At 45.7% G+C, this 18,359-nt stretch overlaps 1 protein-coding gene across 4 annotated transcripts in view; it reads left to right on the top strand.

The window, feature by feature from the left end:
• Window positions 1-10,533, top strand: part of CAMK1D (calcium/calmodulin dependent protein kinase ID) — a 221,597-nt gene extending 211,064 nt beyond the window's left edge. The window contains exon 11 of one of the 4 annotated variants that reach the window (XM_058804568.1): window positions 6,609-10,533. In XM_058804568.1, coding sequence (XP_058660551.1) covers window positions 6,609-6,610 — 2 coding nt within the window. In that variant the 3' untranslated portion in view covers window positions 6,611-10,533. Of the gene's footprint in view, window positions 1-2,935; window positions 4,852-6,582 lie in introns of those variants that run through there. The other 3 variants (XM_058804567.1, XM_058804566.1, XM_058804565.1) reach the window with 3 other exon arrangements.
• The last annotated feature ends 7,826 nt before the right edge of the window (window positions 10,534-18,359 follow it).

Genomic DNA, 18,359 nt, shown 5'->3' with positions numbered 1-18,359 from the left:
CAGCAAAGGGATTATTTGGAAGACAGAAATGCAACCTTTGCAATGAAGCCTGTTTATTCTCTGGCTTCTGAGCATTTCTTCTTTTCTCTCCTGTCCATCTGTAGATATTTTACATCATGAAATGGAGGAATGTGGACTTTACAGCTGGGGGGGTTGCTTTAAAGTGCAACACTAAAAAGGAATGCTTTGCTGTGGACTGAAGTAGTCATTTCTAGACTGTGCCTTGCACTATCCTAGAGCTGAAAGCACCTATTGCTCAGGATAGATTTTGGATAATGCTGCTCTCTGCTTCTGCCACCCCTGCTTGCCACCCCCTGCTCCTTGTTGAGGATATTCCACCAGTCACAGTCCCAGTAGCTCTGTGTGGAAGCTGTTTCCTCCTGCTCCCATGGTTGCTGTTTCCCCCACACCTGGGGTGGGTTCTGCCTTCTGGGTACCCTGTGAGATATTTTTTCAGCCTGTGCTGTAGCTGAGCCAGGGGAGAGCCCCTTCTCTCTGGATACTGGGCCTGGTGGGGATACCTTGTGATGCCCAGCACCAAATCCTACAGCTGCTGCCAAAAAAACATCACTGTGCCCCTGGCACATACCGGGCACCTGCAAAGGATTGATGCTGACCATCCTCAAAACACTCCCAACCATTCATTGGCCATGCAGCCATGCAGAAAACCCCCTGTGTGGGAGAAACATCCCTTGGTTTTGGTTTCTGCTGCAGTTTGGCAAGGCTGGACCCCAGTCAAGTCTAGAGCATCTGATGAATGCTTTGCTGCTAAACTGGTGGGTGATTAATGCAGTTAAACTGGTGAGTAATTAATCTCCATCCATCCATTTGATTCATCTCAAATGGTGTTAATTAATGGCAATCAGTAGTCTGAAAAGTGTTAAAACGTGTGAACAGAAAGGATGGGAAGAGAAAGAAATCTGTTTCATAACTACAGAACCCTGTGCAGAATCCAACCATATTTTGCAGTGGTGAAGCCAACCAGGACATGAAGGATTAAACCAGATGTGTAAAGATAGGATGAGTTTTTACATGCCAGAAATACAAGGCAGAAAAATATTGGAAGATTTCTAAGCATCCCAGCTAAAGTCCAGCTTGGCAGACAATGCAGAAGAGGTTTTTTTCTTCTAAGAAATAATTTAAAGAGTTAGGAGATGCTGGAGCCCCAGAGAACCAATGAGGAGAGCCAGCAGCAAATTAAGAGGGAGCTGACATATCAAATACATTCCATCCAGTACCTCCTGATAGGAGAAAGGAAATCTCTGAAGTCTCTGTCCTACCTCTTTATTTCTCAGCAGTTTTCTCTGGGTACAGACTCTTTGCACAAGAAAGATCCCATGCAGCAAGTTCCATGATCTAGCTGTGCCACCACTACACGACAGAATGCTGCCTGGTGCTATTAATAGACAGTTTTTCAACTCTCCAAATACTTTCAAATGCAGCAATTTCACACCACTGAAGACAATTAAGTACAGCCTTTGCCTGACAGCAGATTTTGTCAGGCTGCATCCAAACCCTCTGTAGTAGGGCAGAGCAGAGATCAGAAATTAGGCTGGATTATTCTACTTATCAGGAAACAGGAAAGGATTCCTAAGGGAATCAGCCAGGATTTCTCAAGTGTATTGGCCTGATTCTCAGTCCATGGCTGGTTTATTCAATTTAGTCATGACTGGACTGCTTAGATTATTTATAGGTCCTAGAGCTCTGTATTTTTAATGTACTAGATAAATTGCAATGTGATGCCAAGTGATGAAATGTCAATGGGAAATGGAATGTGGCTGAGTATAGGTACAGCATAATCCTCCTTGAGATTGAAATGCCACACTGAAGCATGGAAAAGTAGTTAAAAGTCCCACCAAGTATCAGAAAGGTCTTGAAGAGTCAAAAGGCCATGTCAAACTTCAGTCTGAGAATATATATTGATATAGGCTTCATCCATCCTTTATTCAGCACTCTGGAAAAATGAACTGTATTTTTAATCACTCTGAGCCTGCATCTTATCAGAGCAAGGTGACCTTGCCAGGTCCCCACCTAACAGCTTTTGTTGCACCAGAATCCTGGTACTCAAGACATGCTCAACCTCACATCAGCCTACATCTCAGCTGGAAGCCCTGCAGATATCCCAGCAAAGCCTGGAGCAATGTGAGCTGCCATTAGACTGATGTCCAAGTCACAGAAATTTACATTCCCTCTAGATTTACTGGAACTCAGCAATGAATTTGACCCACTGTACTTCTTTATCAGCAGCTTCCCAGGATGCCCAGGGAACTGTGCTTAGCCCAGGTGCACTGTCTATTCATTTAGCTAGATGGCCATGATGAGACATTTAACATGCCCAAGAGGAAATTATTCTCAGCAAGTACAATGCTGGAGAGATTTTTGAACCCCACAACTCTTTGTCTTCAGCCCTGGAACTGTGATATTGGTGTGGCTGAACCGAAACTGGGCTTTGAGTCCCTGTGAGATGGTGTGCCCTGCTGCTGGTGGCAGTAGGTGAATGACCACGGGCAGAAGATGCCCTGTGGAGGTACCCAGCCAACCCACCACGGCAGGAAGAGCAGCAGCCCCTTCTCCAGCTGCACTCCTCTCCAGCAGCCCCTTCTCCAGCTCAAATCCTCTCCAGCAGTCCCTTCTCCAGCTGCACTCCTCTCCAGCAGCCCCTTCTCCAGCTCAAATCCTCTCCAGCAGTCCCTTCTCCAGCTGCACTCCTCTCCAGCAGCCCCTTCTCCAGCTCAAATCCTCTCCAGCAGTCCCTTCTCCAGCTGCACTCCTCTCCAGCAGTCCCTTCTCCAGCTGCACTCCTCTCCAGCAGCCCCTTCTCCAGCTCCAATCCTCTCTGCTCTGTAGCACACTACAAAACCAACTCAGCTTCTTCGCCCAAGCTTCCACCTCCAAAAAATAACATTTCTAACTGTCTTTCTGGCTTTCCTTTTAGGTATGTCTCCATCCACTCTCTGTAGTTTTGTTTCATCTGCTTCTTCAGGCGTTTCTGCAGTGGGAGGGGAGCGGAGACCCAGAGCCACCACAGTGACCACGGTGCACACCGGCAGCAAGTGAGCAGCAGACAGGGCTGCCAGTGGCCTTGGCACCACCTGCCCTGCTCGGCCAAGGACTAGAAGAAAGAAGATTTTTTTATGGCCATATTTTATACTGCAATTCTGAAATGTTTCATTTATCACAAACTGCAACGACTCCAGGAGGAACGGAATCTAACAGTCTCTGGTGCTGTACATATATATACATATATATATACATATATATAAATATATATATGTATGTGAGTCTAGCAATGTTCTAACTAATGAACACTCATTCTTTCCCCCAGTGATTTACTCTTTTCTCAGTGTAGGTAACAGTATATGTTGTATTTTTTTTTCCATTAACTACAAACATCTCAACTGGATTATTTAAATAGAAATATTTTCCTGAGCATTTTTTTTTCTTTTAAAAATTACTTCAAGTAATGTCCCTCTTCCAGTTTGCTGGGGGATAGGCTATTTCTGTAGGTAGGAATTGGCATTAACTTTGCAACATGGGAGGATTTCAATGGCATGCCATTCCTTGCTCCTCCAATAGGACTGCAAGTCTGTCTGGCTTTGGCAGAGCTGTTACTGCTCAGATTAAGAAACTGCTGCTTTCCCTCCATCCTCCTTCTTGAAAGCCATGGGGCGAATTAAATTGCCACCAGCTGGGAGTCAGCTCATCCTTGGCCTCATTCCTGCATGCTGGGGATCAGAGGAGAGGCAGGTACAGGGAGTCAGGCAGGAGCTGACCAGATCTGTGCAAGGGAAATGACAGAGCATGATCCCATCCTGCAGCTCCCATCTCCTTCCAGTCACTGTGTGCTGTGAGCAGAGGGAGAGAAAAGGAAGATACAGGGGTGGGAATCATCATCCCCTGCTACTGATTTGCTCAAGCAAGAAGTTTAATTCACCAGCCTCCCCACAGTGTGGCCTCTGGCATGGGGTGCATCCAGCCAAGGGCTTCATGAGAGAGATTCCCAGCACCCACAGCTCCTTGGGGCTTTGCCTGGCATTGCTGATGGTCAGCACCTCCCAGAGCAGCCAAAAGTGGGGAGAGGAGAGGAGGGGTGCTTGAAGCCCTCTGTAAAGCACTGGCAGGTTCTTGGGTGCAAAGTACAGGATCTGGTGTAGGATCTGATCATGATCAGGATGAGGATTGACGCAGAGGGCTGGGCTGGGGAAGCAGGACGTCACTGAAAGACACAGGCACACCTGGCAGCAGTGGGGACACTGGCTCTCCCTCCTGCCCAGAAGCTCATACACCAAAGCAAGCCAAATTTACCCATTTTTTAATTATTGAATGCATCCACTTCCCAGGCTCTTTGTGCTGGTGCATCTTTCAGGAACAGCCTCCACAACTGCTGTGCTGCTGTGCATTAAAGCAGCTTGAAACAGAGAGGAGAGAATATTTGCCCAGTTGCTGAAAGGCTCCCTCCAGGTTACCTCAATGAAATTCCCATCTGATTTTGCTTTGAGGAGGTGAGGGAAGGCAGTGGCAGAGGCAAATGCCCTTCACTGGGCGCTCTGAGCCCCTCACATCCCAGACAGGTCAATCCCTGCCAAGGCACAATTCCCTGCAGCATGCTCTGTCACCACACTTGCCTCACTTATCTGCGCACAAGAAATTGTGAAAGCCAGTCACAGACAGAGCTGAATGTGTCAGGCAATAGTGCTTATGCTCGCAAAAGCCATAAGATGGGTATTTTTCACTGAGACTTCTATATCCTGCTCCAGCTTTGGTTGGTTGGCTTCACATGACAGAGCTGGGATTCCATCCATTATACCAAAAAAAAAAAAAAAAACCTTGAGAAAAAAATGCTGGAAAATAGGTGACAGTGACTCTGTTTGAAATAGCCACTCCTTCAGTGGCACTTGGAGCTGTTGCACCAAGTTTCCCTGTTTTCAGAGGGCTGTGGCACACCTGATTGAGCCCTGGTGCACCCTCTGCACCCCAGTGTGCTGAACCTGCCATGGGGGCTCACACAGGGAAGGCTGCAACTTCAGTTTCTCATTTTAGGAGAGAGAGCAGATACTGAACTGTTGGGGGCTTACAGCAAAACACAAAATTTCCACAGTGAAGACTTCTGACCAAGATTTGGGCAGACTGAAGGCCAGGGGATCTCCTTGCTGCAAGTCACACTCCTGTCCCCATACCCTGGCCATTGCCGCCATACGCTTTTTATTGGCATTTACATCTGAGCTCTTTATGTCTTGCTGCAAAAGCATGAAAACACAAGTAGAATACAATTTAAACTCAGTCTAAGGCCACTTTATTTTACCAGCCTGAGTAAGGAAGTTTTAGTTTTGAGAGACTCCAACCTCAAGAAATTCAAGGTATTTTGACCCCCCATGACTTCATAAGCACGGCTGGCCTCATTCTGCTCCAGTTGCAGGCTGCAAATAGACAGCCTCCCAGTCTGCCATCAGTGGAGTTCCCCACACTGACACACTGCAACCAAAAGCAGGATTTAGTTAGGGAATAGTTTTGTCTCTGTTGAGCAGTTTTAAAGGTTAGGGCTCAAATGTTCCCTCTGCGTCTCCTCTTCTGAAACCTGAGGTCTGGTTTGAACTTGACCTCAGCATTTGCTGTGGCCACTGATCAAAATACAGCACCCAAATGAATCTTGCAGAGAAAAAAGCAAGTGGATTTCCATCTCCAAAGCAAAGAGCAGTGACAGGAGCAGAGGCAGACATGCTGTCCTGCAGATGGGGAGTTCCCTTGTGCTGGCTGCCCTCCTTGGTGGGTGCTTTCTGTGGTTTTTTTTGTTGGGAGGGGTATTCTTTCCTTCTGTTGTTGGAATTAGTGTGATTTGGTTTTGTTTCTGCAAGTAATAATCTGCCTTGGTTGTGTAATTTGTCATCATTCTCTTTGGCTTGCTATCAACTGCTGGGATCATAAGATAAGAAACAGAAGCACTTATGAGCAAAATTGTTTCTTTCTGCTACAGTTTTGGTGGTGGGGAGCTCTTTTTTGGTATCAGTGAAACACAGCTGGAGACCTGACCCAGGTTCACCAAATGCTTAGAGATCTCTCCTGAAGCATCACATGGTTAAAACTTAGTTTAAATCTGGGTAAATGTGTTAACAGGGGGGACTAGGCAGCACCCAGGCCACATTTATGGGGCAGGCCTGGAGACATTTGTCCCTTGGCAGCACAGCCTGTTAGGGCAAACACTCCAGCCTTGCTTATCAGGGATGCTCCAGTGCTTTTGCATGTTCTTCCCCTGCCCCAGCCTGCTTCTGCTCAGCCTCTCTCACAGGAGAATGCAAAGGTAGAGAAAATAATGTGGGCATGGGGGAAAGGCTGAATAGCCCCACAGTAGAAGCTTCAAAACAAACCCCCAGCTGGTCTTGCTGTGAAGGACAAGGTAAAAAATCACTCTGGGCTCTTTTCCAATGAACTGTCCTGCTAAACAATCTGTGATTTGCTGCTTGCATGAGGACTTCAGCCTGGACTCTGTTTGTTACCCTTTTCTGCTTTACTTTACTGGTACCGATGGGTTTTTCCTTTGTAACTTGTTTTCCTCAGCTCCTTCCCCTTCTTTTTCTTTGCTTGCAGCTTTGATTGTTGATTTTTACCTCCAGAGTCACAGAGGCCATCTCTGATGCCAACAGCAGTGCTCTTGCTGGGAAAACAAAACAAACAAACAAAAAAATCCAGAAAAGCTCCAGCTGGCCCCTTAGCCTGCAGAAGAAGTTGTGAGGACAGGCTGCCCGTGAACTCTGCGAGCTGAAAGTCAGTATTGCAGTGGCAAGGGCTTCTGCTGATGATTTTGCATGTGACTCCATTCCCAGTGCATCCTAACTCTCTGCTGGATCACCCCTTCTGCAGCACAAAATGGATTTTGGCCCTGCGACACGGCTGGTGGGGAAGTAGGAGTGTGGGGAAAACCTGGCAGTGTTGCTTTCCTGGGACTGTGTCACTCTGTGTCACTCTGCTGTTGCTGCTCTCTCCTCTGTCCTGGTTGCTGTTGTACAGGTGCCATTAGAGTAGTGGGTACAAAAAAAAAAAATTAAAAAAAAAAAAGTAGGATTTTACCTATATTTTACCTATGCCCTGTGTGTGTGTTATGGTTGTGGTGCTGAAATAAAAACAAGAAATTTGGTTCATTCCTGACACGAATCAAACCACAAAAAGGGGTGTGATCCCACTGGTAGTCATCTCCATGTAGTTCTGCTGTAGGCAGTGAATAGGGGTTTCTGCTGTGCATGTGTCCTGCATACCTCCAGGCTATTGACAGTATTTTTTTTAATTACCAGTTATTCTGGGTCTCTGCCTGGTTCTCATGAAATTCAGGTCTTGCTCTAAGTTTTTTTTATGTCCCAGGGCCAGCATAACCCCTGGGACAGAATCTCAGGCTTTTCTCCCCAAACCCACTGCAAACCAGAACATGGGCCTCCAGGGTGCCCATGAAATGCAGTTGCAGCTGGCCTCAAGGTTGTCCCCTTTTCCTATTTTTAGGGAAGCAAACCTGCAGAGAAAGCCAGATAGCTTTCAGCCATTGGCAAGCAGAGAGGATATTGCCCTTTGATGTGAATTTGGCATTAACAAGATCAGCTCTAGGGAAACCTGTGCTATTACTTCCTCCTGTGATAACAGCTCCAGCCCTGAGCAGCACTGAATGAGCACCAGATAAAAACAGCAGATTGACTTTGCCAGCAAGATCATGCAGGCTGTGGCCTGTTCATGTTGCTCTTTCCAAAGAATCAGGGGATTCATCTGCTGGCATAACAAGTTTCTAGGCTGAGCCCCAAGGTACAGAAGTAGCTTCCATTCAGCATATGGAAATTCTCATTTGATGCAATTATTCCTGTTCTTGCTGCCCTGAATATTTACCTGTCTAAACTGGGGGGTGAATGCATCCCAGAAATTATTAATGGGAAGGAAGTGTTGCCTTCCTTATTGTGCTTATTTGCTCCAGAAACTCCAACACTCATTCAAGCAAAAAGCAGAAACACACACGGAGACTGCGGTATCCAAGGAAAACAGCATCAAGACCTAGAGTGGAGGATTAGTTGGCAAATCACTGTCAGCAATGGCTGAGTGAGGGAACAGCAACCTGCTCACAAACACTGCATGAACTTTTATTTCCCCTGGTAAACCAGGCATCCCATATTTCATGCCCAGCAGCAAGTTTTACCCAATCCCTTTCGTTTTCCCTCCCATCCCTGCAGCAGGGTCCTGCCTTCCCAGCCTGTCTGTGGGGTGCTCTGCTCCCTGTGACACACGTGTGTTTTTGTGGGTGCACGTGCACATTGTGGCCCCAGGGATCACAGATCCTTCTGGTGGGTCAGCAGGAGTTGGTCCAGGTTTTTTGGTCTGACTTTGTGTGGTTGGGTCAAAGCTGTGTAAGTAGTGTGTGTAGCAGAGGATAGAGGCTCTCTAGCCTGGACTCTGGATTTCAAATCCCCCTTCCCCACCACAAATAGTGCCACTTATCTGTCCAGGTAGCTTTTTTTCCCCCCTCCTCTTCATAAATGCTAAGGTCAGTGGAATGGCTCTTACAGGTTTTCCATCCTCAGAGTGGAATCAGGGCATGTGTGCTCCCAAGCGTTGTGACAAACACTGCTGAACCAATGGTGGCATCAACTGTCCAATAAATGCATGATACTGCACTGCATGTATTAAACTGCTGGTCACTGGTTCTGTATTTCCTGAGCCTTTTCTTTACCCACATCAACCCAACCTTCTCTCTGAGGGAGTTACCTCCATGTATTGCTTTTAAATGACTCAATGTATCTGTAACTCGAAATCCACTGTTAAGTTTAAGTAAATGCAAAAGCTGATGTTTTGTAAACAAGATATTCTGCAAAGCCTGGTAATGCATTTTGTCTTTCTGTTGAGTTCTGTGCAGCATGTACAGGAAGAGTCACCATCCAGAGCAGCTTAAAATTAGGCAGCAGTCACATACACAGGTGTAGAAGCAGGGAGCTGGGGAGGTGAGAATCCCTTTTTTAATACAACACTTACAAATTTGATCTGCATCAAAAATTCCTTCCCTGGGTCACTAACTCTCAGAGCTGCCAAGAAACATGTTGGTGTGTCTCTTTGTTTTTTTCTTTTTTCCTTTTGGTTTGTTTTTCCTAGTAAAAATTCAGATTGGTTCACTCAATTCTTAGTATTTTCCTCTGCCTGCAAGATAGTTCTTTCTCACCTGTTGCAGAATGAACTGCATTTTGGGGACCAAGATGCTGTGATCCTTTGCCTGCATAAAATAGGGCAGAGAGCTGAGCTAAACTATCCCATCCTTTCTAAAGCATCACCACCTAACTACTACCACATAATCCCTGCCTCCAAGAAATACCATTTATCCATGGAAGAGTTTGGTGTGGTATTTTTCCTTCTTCCACATGGAAACCATGCCCTTGCCTTCTCTTCCCTTAGTCATTGACCCACTTTCATCTGTGCTGGTCTTTCTGAGGCAAGGTACAGGATTGCTCTAGCCCAAACCTCTTGGGGGCATCCCCTGGGCTGTGGTCCCAGCTCCTGAGTGGCTGCTGTGTGGAAAATCCTTGAGTTCCCAGCACTCAAAGCAGAGTCATCTGAAAGGACTGGGAATTGCTCTGTGTTCCTGGCAAGGGCATGCCAAGCAGCAGGCCTGGGCAGCAAGCACTATCCTTGGAAATTGTTCTCCATGGTGGCCAAAATCACTGAGAAGTCTTGAGCCCCCCTTCAAGGCTGGTGCTCAGCCAGGGCTGTGCCATTGCCAAATCACTGTGTGGCAGCACAACAAACCATCAGTTACAGCTGTAAACCAGCCTGGGTTCAGATTGCTGAGGCAGCACCTGGTGTGAGGCTCCTTGAGGAGGTTTGATGTGTGCTGTGGGTCCTGGTGGGCGGGAGCTCCTAAGGGGTTGCTCTGAGCCTTTCCATCTCTCATCTTGCATCCCCTGAGCCCAGCATGGCATCACACATGCTGAGTCTCATTAGACCAGTCATGACCCCCAAAGTGAAGAGGGTGGAAGGTTGCAGCTCAGTTGGTGTGTCTCATGTTTTGGTCAACACAACATCAGTGATCTGGTGTACATTGACCTCTAGTTGAGAAACAATATTTTGGCCCATTTGGGCCTTTTTTTAGATAGGTATTTTATTTGAGCCAGAAAACAGTGGGAAAAAAGAGCCTAGTCTGCCCAGAATAGTGACTCCCCAAATATCCCCAACTGCAAAACATCCCTCAGTTGACTTCTAATGAAAATGCAAGCATGTTTTCTACAAAGGCTTTAATCTTAATCAAGGAATGTCAGTGTACCTAATATTGCAGGTCTTGTGATTGATAACAAGTTCATAACAGCATCCATGTCCAAAAAGAAGGGAGAATGTGTATTTACTCCATGCATGTATTAAGGCATTGCAAAAGTTTTATCTGTAATGAGTTTGCAGTTCTGCAAATTGTTCATGGGGCTACATCGCAAGTGGTTCTCTGCCTTGACAATCATGTATACATATCAAGATTTCTATCATAATGACAATTTAAAGGGATGACTAATTGTTTTCCTCCAATAAATCCAATTAAATCAGCCTGATGTGAAGTCTGGTGATTTTGAATGCACTAGTCTCCACCCTCAAGAGGTGAGTGGAGTGAAAGGGAGTGAATAATTTCTGTGGCTGCTCCACTGCCCTGCTGTGTTTTATGCAATGGTGTTCCTTTATGTTCCAAAGAAGAATAATAAGATTTTCTTTCTCCCCAGTTCACTCCATAGAGAAAGGAATAAAAAGGATGATTTGTCCTTTGGATTTTTCCTAAAGCTGTTGATAGAAATGGTGTTGAATATCAACATATGGAACATGGCTGTCTCCTGGGCACTGAGAATATCTGTGTGGTGCTGGGGAAAGGACATGTACTTGGTGGAGACTGCTGCATGTTTGAGTTGGTCCTGGTGACTTACACACCCTGTGGTGGGAATCATCAAAGGAAACAGGATTTTCATCAGTGAGAATTTCTGAGTCCCTTTGCAGTCAGCCATGCTCTCCAAAGACTGCTGAGTGTGCTCCATCATTGGCTTAATTTTCTTCCTGGGATATCTTATGACTTGCTTTTCATTTTTTCCTCCTGTTTTTCTCCACTGTTGTTCCTTATCTTCTGGTTTTCACTCACTGGCACACAAGAATTCCTCCCCCCTTAAAATAGGTGGCAAAACCAGCATGCCCAGGAGGGAGGTGGCCCTGTGCTTGAGGCCAAAGCTAGGTAGTTCTAGACACCTGGTTCAGTAACAGAGCTGAAACAAACAGCAGTGATGATGGCCAGCTCACAACAATATAAAGAGAAAGGCAAATTACTTATAAGACTTTTATTTTGTGCATGAAGAAACAACTCCCAGAACTGACATGGTACGTATTTGAACGCTGTGGTGAGTAGCTGTGTTCTCAGAATTATTTTGATTGTGGGTTGTACCAGGACAGGTGAGATAACCTCCAATTTGTGCTCTGGAAAAAGCACATCCATGGCAAGATAGACCTTTGGAAAAGTACATCCATGTACAAAAATGCTGCCTGGAAGTTTGTTGGAGGTGTGTGACACTGAGGCACAAGCACATGATTTGCAGTGTCAGGAGGAGCAGCAGTTCCTGTAGGAAGACTGTGCAATTTTCCCATGTGACATAAGCCTGAACTCTGGCATTCCTTTCACACTGAGGACCTCATCCCCACCTGTGTGCAAATTAGCTGGATTTAGATCAAATTTGGCACTTACAGTAGATAAAGCTCTATCCCACATTTCACCATGGAATTAAAATCTCAGCCAGGAAAACTTTTTCGTGTTTTGCTTTTAAAGCCATGGGTTCCTCCATAGATTCAGTGGTCATTCTGAGCCCACCAGGCTCTTCCAAGCTCCCAGAGAGACTGGGCAGAAGGCCACCCCATGACCACTGAAATCCTTATGCATGACATTCTGATGATGTCATGTCAATATTCACTTCATCTTTGTACATTTTCTTCACTGCTATGTGCTCAGCCACAAATTCTTGGCTGTTTGCAACAAGGGAGATAAAACATCAGTACAGAGAAGGCAGGGGGACAAGACCAAGATGCAACTGTAGAAAATATTTTGCTTGCAACCTTGCCAGAATCCACAGCCATGTTTGCACTGAAGGGAAGGGGACTGTCCTTATTTTGAAAGCTTTCAGAGTGTGGATGTGCACTGAGGTCTGGCCTATGCCACACACCAGCCTTTCTTGGTGCACTCCAGCACCATTTCTCACTCCCGCTCTCCAGAGCTGTCCTTTCCCAGAGCCAGGGCTCCAGTGGGCTGTGGCAGCTCTTCTTTCACAGCCAAGAGGAGGTTTGAATGAGTGATACCTGCTGAGGCAGAGAAAGTGCAGGTGCACAACTTTGAGGCCCATCAAGGCCGAGCAGGGATAGACCCCTGTGCTCCAGGAGCAGGTGATGCTGAGGAAGGTACATTCTGCACAGAGCTTTCAAATCAGTGCTTGTGCACTGTGCACAGTCCTGCCCTCTGTGATCATGCCCACATTGAATCTCCCTTCAGCCAAAACTTCCCAGCTCTGTGAATCCAAAACCACAAATGGTATTGTGAGGATCCCTCTGGGCAGCTTTCCATGGGGAGGCACCATGGGCCTGCACTGCCCAAAAGCAATCCCAGGACACTCTAAGCTCTCATAGGGATAAAAGGATGCACTCTTCCCACCATTTTATGCTTCCTCCCAGCTGTGGGCATCCCTCAGTGAGAAAATCCACCTACATCACTGTAGGTGTGTGCCCTGCCCAGCACATCTGAGTTTGGTGGGCCCTCTCAACCATGCTGAATTATTGTGGTGATAACTATTTTCTGTTTCTGTGAGGGTGGGCAAGAAGGACCATCTGGATAGGATGGACATCGCTGCAAGTATTCAATTGAGTATTTCCAGATTGTTTGGGCTTTCTGGATTATGTTGGGATAAATTCCTGCCTTCCAAACTTTGTTTGCTTATCCTGATTTCAAGAGTTTCTTTTCTTTTTTAATCTTTGGGGTTTTTCCTTTTATAATTTCAATATTCTGATAAAGTTACGGTCAATTAATGATTCGTTTACCTTCTTCATGAAAGTGTTTTGTTTAGGGAAATTAATAATAATAGAACTGAGAGGCAATTTGTTGTTCCCATCAAGCTCACGAACTTTGTGCTTTCTTTGGCGCCATATAGACTCTTGTATGTTTTTCATTTTCTTTCTTTAGGGCAGAAGAAAGAGCTGTGCTCACATCTGTGCCTCAGCTTGCAGTCTAACAGTGACCAGAAATGCATAATAAATCTCAAGCTAATGCTTCTTTTTGTTGCAGGCCAGCTGGGCAGGTACCAACCACATTAGGAATCACATATCACATCTTCAAGTTTGCATTTTCTCAAAGTAGCATCCAAAATGCAACTTTCCCTCCCTGTCTTTGACCCAACACAGCTCAGTGTAACACCTAAGTGGATCAGGGCCCTGTTCCACGACATGGAAAAACCAAAATTATTGTCATGGTGAGCCCCTAGTGACCTTCAGTGGGAATTGATAGATGAACTGCTGTTCTCAACAAATAGAACACAGTGTTTGGACACATACTTGGAGTTATAATATATGGTAATACAATACAATAGAATGCTATTATATTATATTAATACTATATTGTACTATTTATATTATTACATTGTCTCTATCAGACTAAAGCAGAGGGAAACATGACATCAGTTGAAGGTTTGGTACTCTTCTGCTGTGCCTTGTCAGTAATGATCCTATCAAATGATAGGATTTTGCCACGTATTTCAATTACCTTTTGGTCACAATATCTAAAGAGGGAATTCATCTATGATCAAGCTAGGGCTGAATTCTGAAGACAATGTGTGGCTTTGTTGCCATCAAACATCAAGTTCACTACTGAGCCCACTGACAGTCACCTTGGAGGCCTGAACTGAGGAACTTCTTCCCTCTCTAAGTATTTGCAGTGTGCAGAGGGCACCACATGGTTGAATTTATGGTTTGATTTGATGGTTCCCATTAAATCTGTGGAAAGAATGGAGTGTCCAGCAATTCCTCTGGAAGAACACCAGAGACCTTCAGGAAAGAACCAAGAGCTGCGGTTAAGATGGGTTTGTTAGCAGGACACCTTGCGGGCTTCACTCACCTGTGCAGAGAAGGTGGTGACAGACTGATGAGATGATTTAGCACCAAATGTGGCTGGATAGATGGACAGGGTCCTGACACCTGTTCCTGGAAGTCCCCATGTCCAGGGATACCTACAGCCATGGATGCTGTGCACTCAGGCCATGGTCCCCAGCATGGACCTGCACCAGGTTGTGCCCATTGTCACTAAGCTGGTTGTAGCAAGATGAGCAGAGCACCTCAACTGCAAAGTATTTAATTCTTTAAATTCTCCCATGGCAATGTAATGCAGTCATGCTGTTCAGCTTCAGCCTCATAACTTGTTTTGATTGTCTGTGGCCTTATGGTGGTGATTTAAACCTACTGATTTATTGATTCAGTCTTAATTGGGTCCTGAACTGGGTCATTGCATCATTCTATCTTTAATTGTTTTAATGAAAGTCTAGCAAATTAGGCTGGTAATATGATTGCTTAGAGGAATTCTTGCCTGTTCATGCTTCTTAATGAAATCCATAAAAGTGAAAAAAGGAATGAGCTTATCCTACTAAATTGCCACTTGTATTATGGAGTCTGAGCAAAGCTCAGAAAATCAATGTGCAGTGTCCTTGGCTCTTCCTCCAAATATATGTTTTCAGAAAGAGAAAACCCAGCATCTCAGCAAACATCCCAACAAAAGAAAAGAGAAAGAGAACAGTAAAATATGAAGCTAAAATCTGGTTCCAGTTCCCATTTCTCAGATTTCCTTTAACTTTGCAAGCAAGTCATTTCGGAGCAGACCTAAAAACCTACTTATATCCCAAAAGAGAAGTTCAGCCCAGTGGCTGGAGTACATGCTGGGATCCCTCCTGCTGTGAGAGCCCAAATCTCTGTGGGTTTTGAGGTCTCTTTCATCATGTCTCCAGAGGTTTGACTCATGCCCTGTTCTCTTTGCTGTCAGTTTGGTGCCCAGATGAACACATTAGGCAGAGGACTCAGCACCACCCATGAGAAGGACAATTTTGTCCCCATTTTGTGTTGTGACACTCATGAGAATCATGGGTGTGGCTGCCCTCCATCACCTCTGGCAGCTGCCAGTTCTGTTCCTTCCCAGCTCTTCCCCTCTGGATTTCCAGCAGGGCTGCTGCATCTGCAATGCATTTTCTACCCACTGGGCTAATGAGCTCTGTGCTGCCAAAGCTGCCTGTAACTTCTTCATGTCCCCCTGTTTTATGGCTGGAAATATGCTGCTTCCTTCCACTCCTTGCTCATCAGTGAGCACTGTACTGAGCATTTCACTTGACCCTGGCTCCTGCTGCAGAGAAAACATCATTACTTACCAGCAGTGCAAAGCCCCCCACCAGCCCTGCTCATACACCCTACAGCCTGTTCCATACAGAACACAAAGAATCTGATTCAAAACTGAATTTGCAAAACCAAGGAAAATCTGCAGTCAATTAAAAGCAATGAGAATTAAGAGTACAGCAGATGAGGAATATGGAGCTCAGATCAGCTTGATCCCCAGCGTGACAATGCATTTTATTTTATCCCTCTAGGAGAACAGGGAATTTTGTCTCTGCATGGGCTGTAACGATGTGGCTGGAAAGCTTCCATTATCTTTTAATTAAACAGTGTGATTACATTTTGCTTTCTGCAGCCCATTTAGCCCCTGAGTCAGTGCACAGAACAAAGATGTGTCACTGGTGCTCTGAGTGCAGTACTGACCCCTCTCCATTGATCAGGGCTGGATCTGGAACCCCAAACCCCGTCCCCAGGCTGCCCACAGCTCTGACTGCACTTCCAGTTCCCCTGCTCTGAGCAATGACACCTTCCCAGGTGGCTCCAAGTCACATCCAACCTGGCCTTTAACACTTCCAGGGATGGGGCATCCACAGCTTCTCTGGGCAACCCATGCCCCTGTGTCACAAACCTCACAGGAAAGGATTTCTTCCTTATTTTTCAACCATGCACTCTGTCTTGGAGCAATCTCAGACTGATAGTGGTTTTTGTCTCTGTAAGGTGAGGTATCAAATATGTGGCTACAGAATGGACTTCCCAGGTGACATCAGGATGTAGCTACAGATGGTGATTTCTGGCAGAGGCTGTTGGCAAGTGGGACCATCACACTGCACTGTACCACCCAGCCATGGTACAATGCTGGGGATCCTCCACTGACCAGTGGTTAAAAGGAGATTTGGCTGACTGTCTGCAGCTGAAGAACATTCAGCCATTGCTTGTAACCTGCCTGAATTGCTGTGGGTTTTCCACAGAAGTAATGGACTAAATATCAGCAAAAAATATTTAGAGAAAAAGAAAATGTTTTGCAGTTGCAAAAAGTTCACAGTTTGGAAAGTCCCTTTTCCATGCACTGGGATAGAGACCAGCATCAACACAGAAACTTTCAACATGTCAATACAGCTACTGAAGATCTTGTAAAGTCACAACTGCCCTGGTCTCCTGGTGAGCAGTGCTGCTTCCAGACACAATTATAAGGTACATTTCCTAAGGCAGGAGTTAGCTCTTCTTCTTGTGTTCGTGGGGAGCAGAATGTTTTGTATGTGTAAAAAAGAATAGATTGTAATCCTGAAATGAGCCTGAATCACCTATGTATGGACCAGAAAAGAGATATCAGGTTATGAAATATTTTCTTTTTACTAAAGAAATGGTTTTCATTGCTGCCAGCTTCCAACTAACACATTGTACTTACAGGTGTATATTGCATTTTCTGACATCTTTGAAACAAGTAATTTGAAGACAGAATAACCCATGATCTGCTTTCCTACAGCAAGAACTGCTTTTCCTGGCATCAAGAAATAGGGAAAATAATTCATTGACAACAGTCTGTGACACTTTCTCTTCCTTATCTCTTTAGGGCAAGTCTCCAGCAAGCAGAATATTTCAGAAATAATCACAAGAGAAATATTAAAGAGAGGAAAACAAAACAGTTGCCCTGTTCCCATGGAAATGCATGGGAAGAGTTCAAGCAAGCCCCCTTCTGATGTGGCCATGTGCTTGTCCTTGGATGGTGAGCAGAGATCAGGCAGCTCATCCTCTCCATGGTCAGCCTGGGGTTTAGTGCCATGGCAGATCAATAAATGCCTGTGACCTTGGGGGCTCTCTGCTTTTCTCTGGGCAGAGCAAATGGAACAGAAATGTCATCTGGGACACCCTGCTGGGCTGTGCTTTCCTCCTCCCTTCTTGTTTGGTCCAGCCCTGCCCTGGTGGATCCTGGCTCAGCTCCACACAAGGATCCCTCTGACCTCTTCCCAAGCCACCAGTGACCCCATGGGAGCATCTGCCCATCAGTCCCACTCTTACCTCCTGGGTGAGAAAGGGATGAAGAAATTGGGCTATGGAGGTTAAAAGGAGGGGTTTTGCCCCTCTGGCCAGCTGTCATTGGTCACCAAGTAAAAACAACGCACATGGACCAATCAAAGATGCACCTGTTGCATTCCACAGCAGCACATAATTATTGTTTTTATTTTCCTCTGAGGCTTCTCAGCTTCTCAGGAGAAAAAATCCTAGCAAAGAAATTTTCAGAAAATATGCCCATGACACAGCTGCTCTTCCCCCAGCCTGTGGTGCTGCGTGGGGCTGCTGTGATTGAAGTTCAGGATTTCACCTTTTTCAATCTCATGCAATTGGCCTCAGCCCACCAAACCAGCCTGTCCAGCTCCCACTGCAGGGACACCCTCAAGCAAATCAACACTCCCAGCTCTCACCCAGCTTGGTACCATCCGTGCCAAATCCTGATCCCCCCAAGATGACTCCTGACAAGGACAGCACTGAATCCCTGCTGTGCCTGCCCTGCAGACGTCCCTGCTGGCATGGCCTGGTTTCCTGCAGGGCCAGGGACCCTCCCGGCAGTGCCACGTGTGCTGGGACCTGCTGTCCTGCTCTCTGTGTTTGTCTGGGGGCATCAGGAGCATGCCTGAACCCAAGCACATGCTGGAAAGGATGTTTCACATGCAAAGCAGGCTGGTCTGGAGGGAAATAGGTGGATGTCTGTGATTAAATGAAAATAATTGGAATAAATAGGGAGGAAAATTAATATCCTCGCAATTACTTGGATTTGTTATAAGAAAGAATGACACATATTTTTGGTTGCATCTGCTTTCTACAGTTTTGCGTCTATGTTTTTTCTCCTACTTTCAGAAATTAATTTGCCTCATTAATGGGAGATTACCTAGCTTGGCAAGAGGTTTTGTGTATTAGAAATGGGCTTTACTGATACAACTCTGAAACCCTGATGTGCTCTTTGGTTTCAAAACCCCCTTCTGCCAAAA

The sequence above is a fragment of the Ammospiza caudacuta genome, chromosome 5, assembly GCF_027887145.1.
Source record: "Ammospiza caudacuta isolate bAmmCau1 chromosome 5, bAmmCau1.pri, whole genome shotgun sequence".
Lineage (NCBI taxonomy): Eukaryota > Metazoa > Chordata > Aves > Passeriformes > Passerellidae > Ammospiza > Ammospiza caudacuta.
Note: the sequence above shows the minus strand (reverse complement) of the source record. Positions and strands in the feature narration are given on the sequence as shown.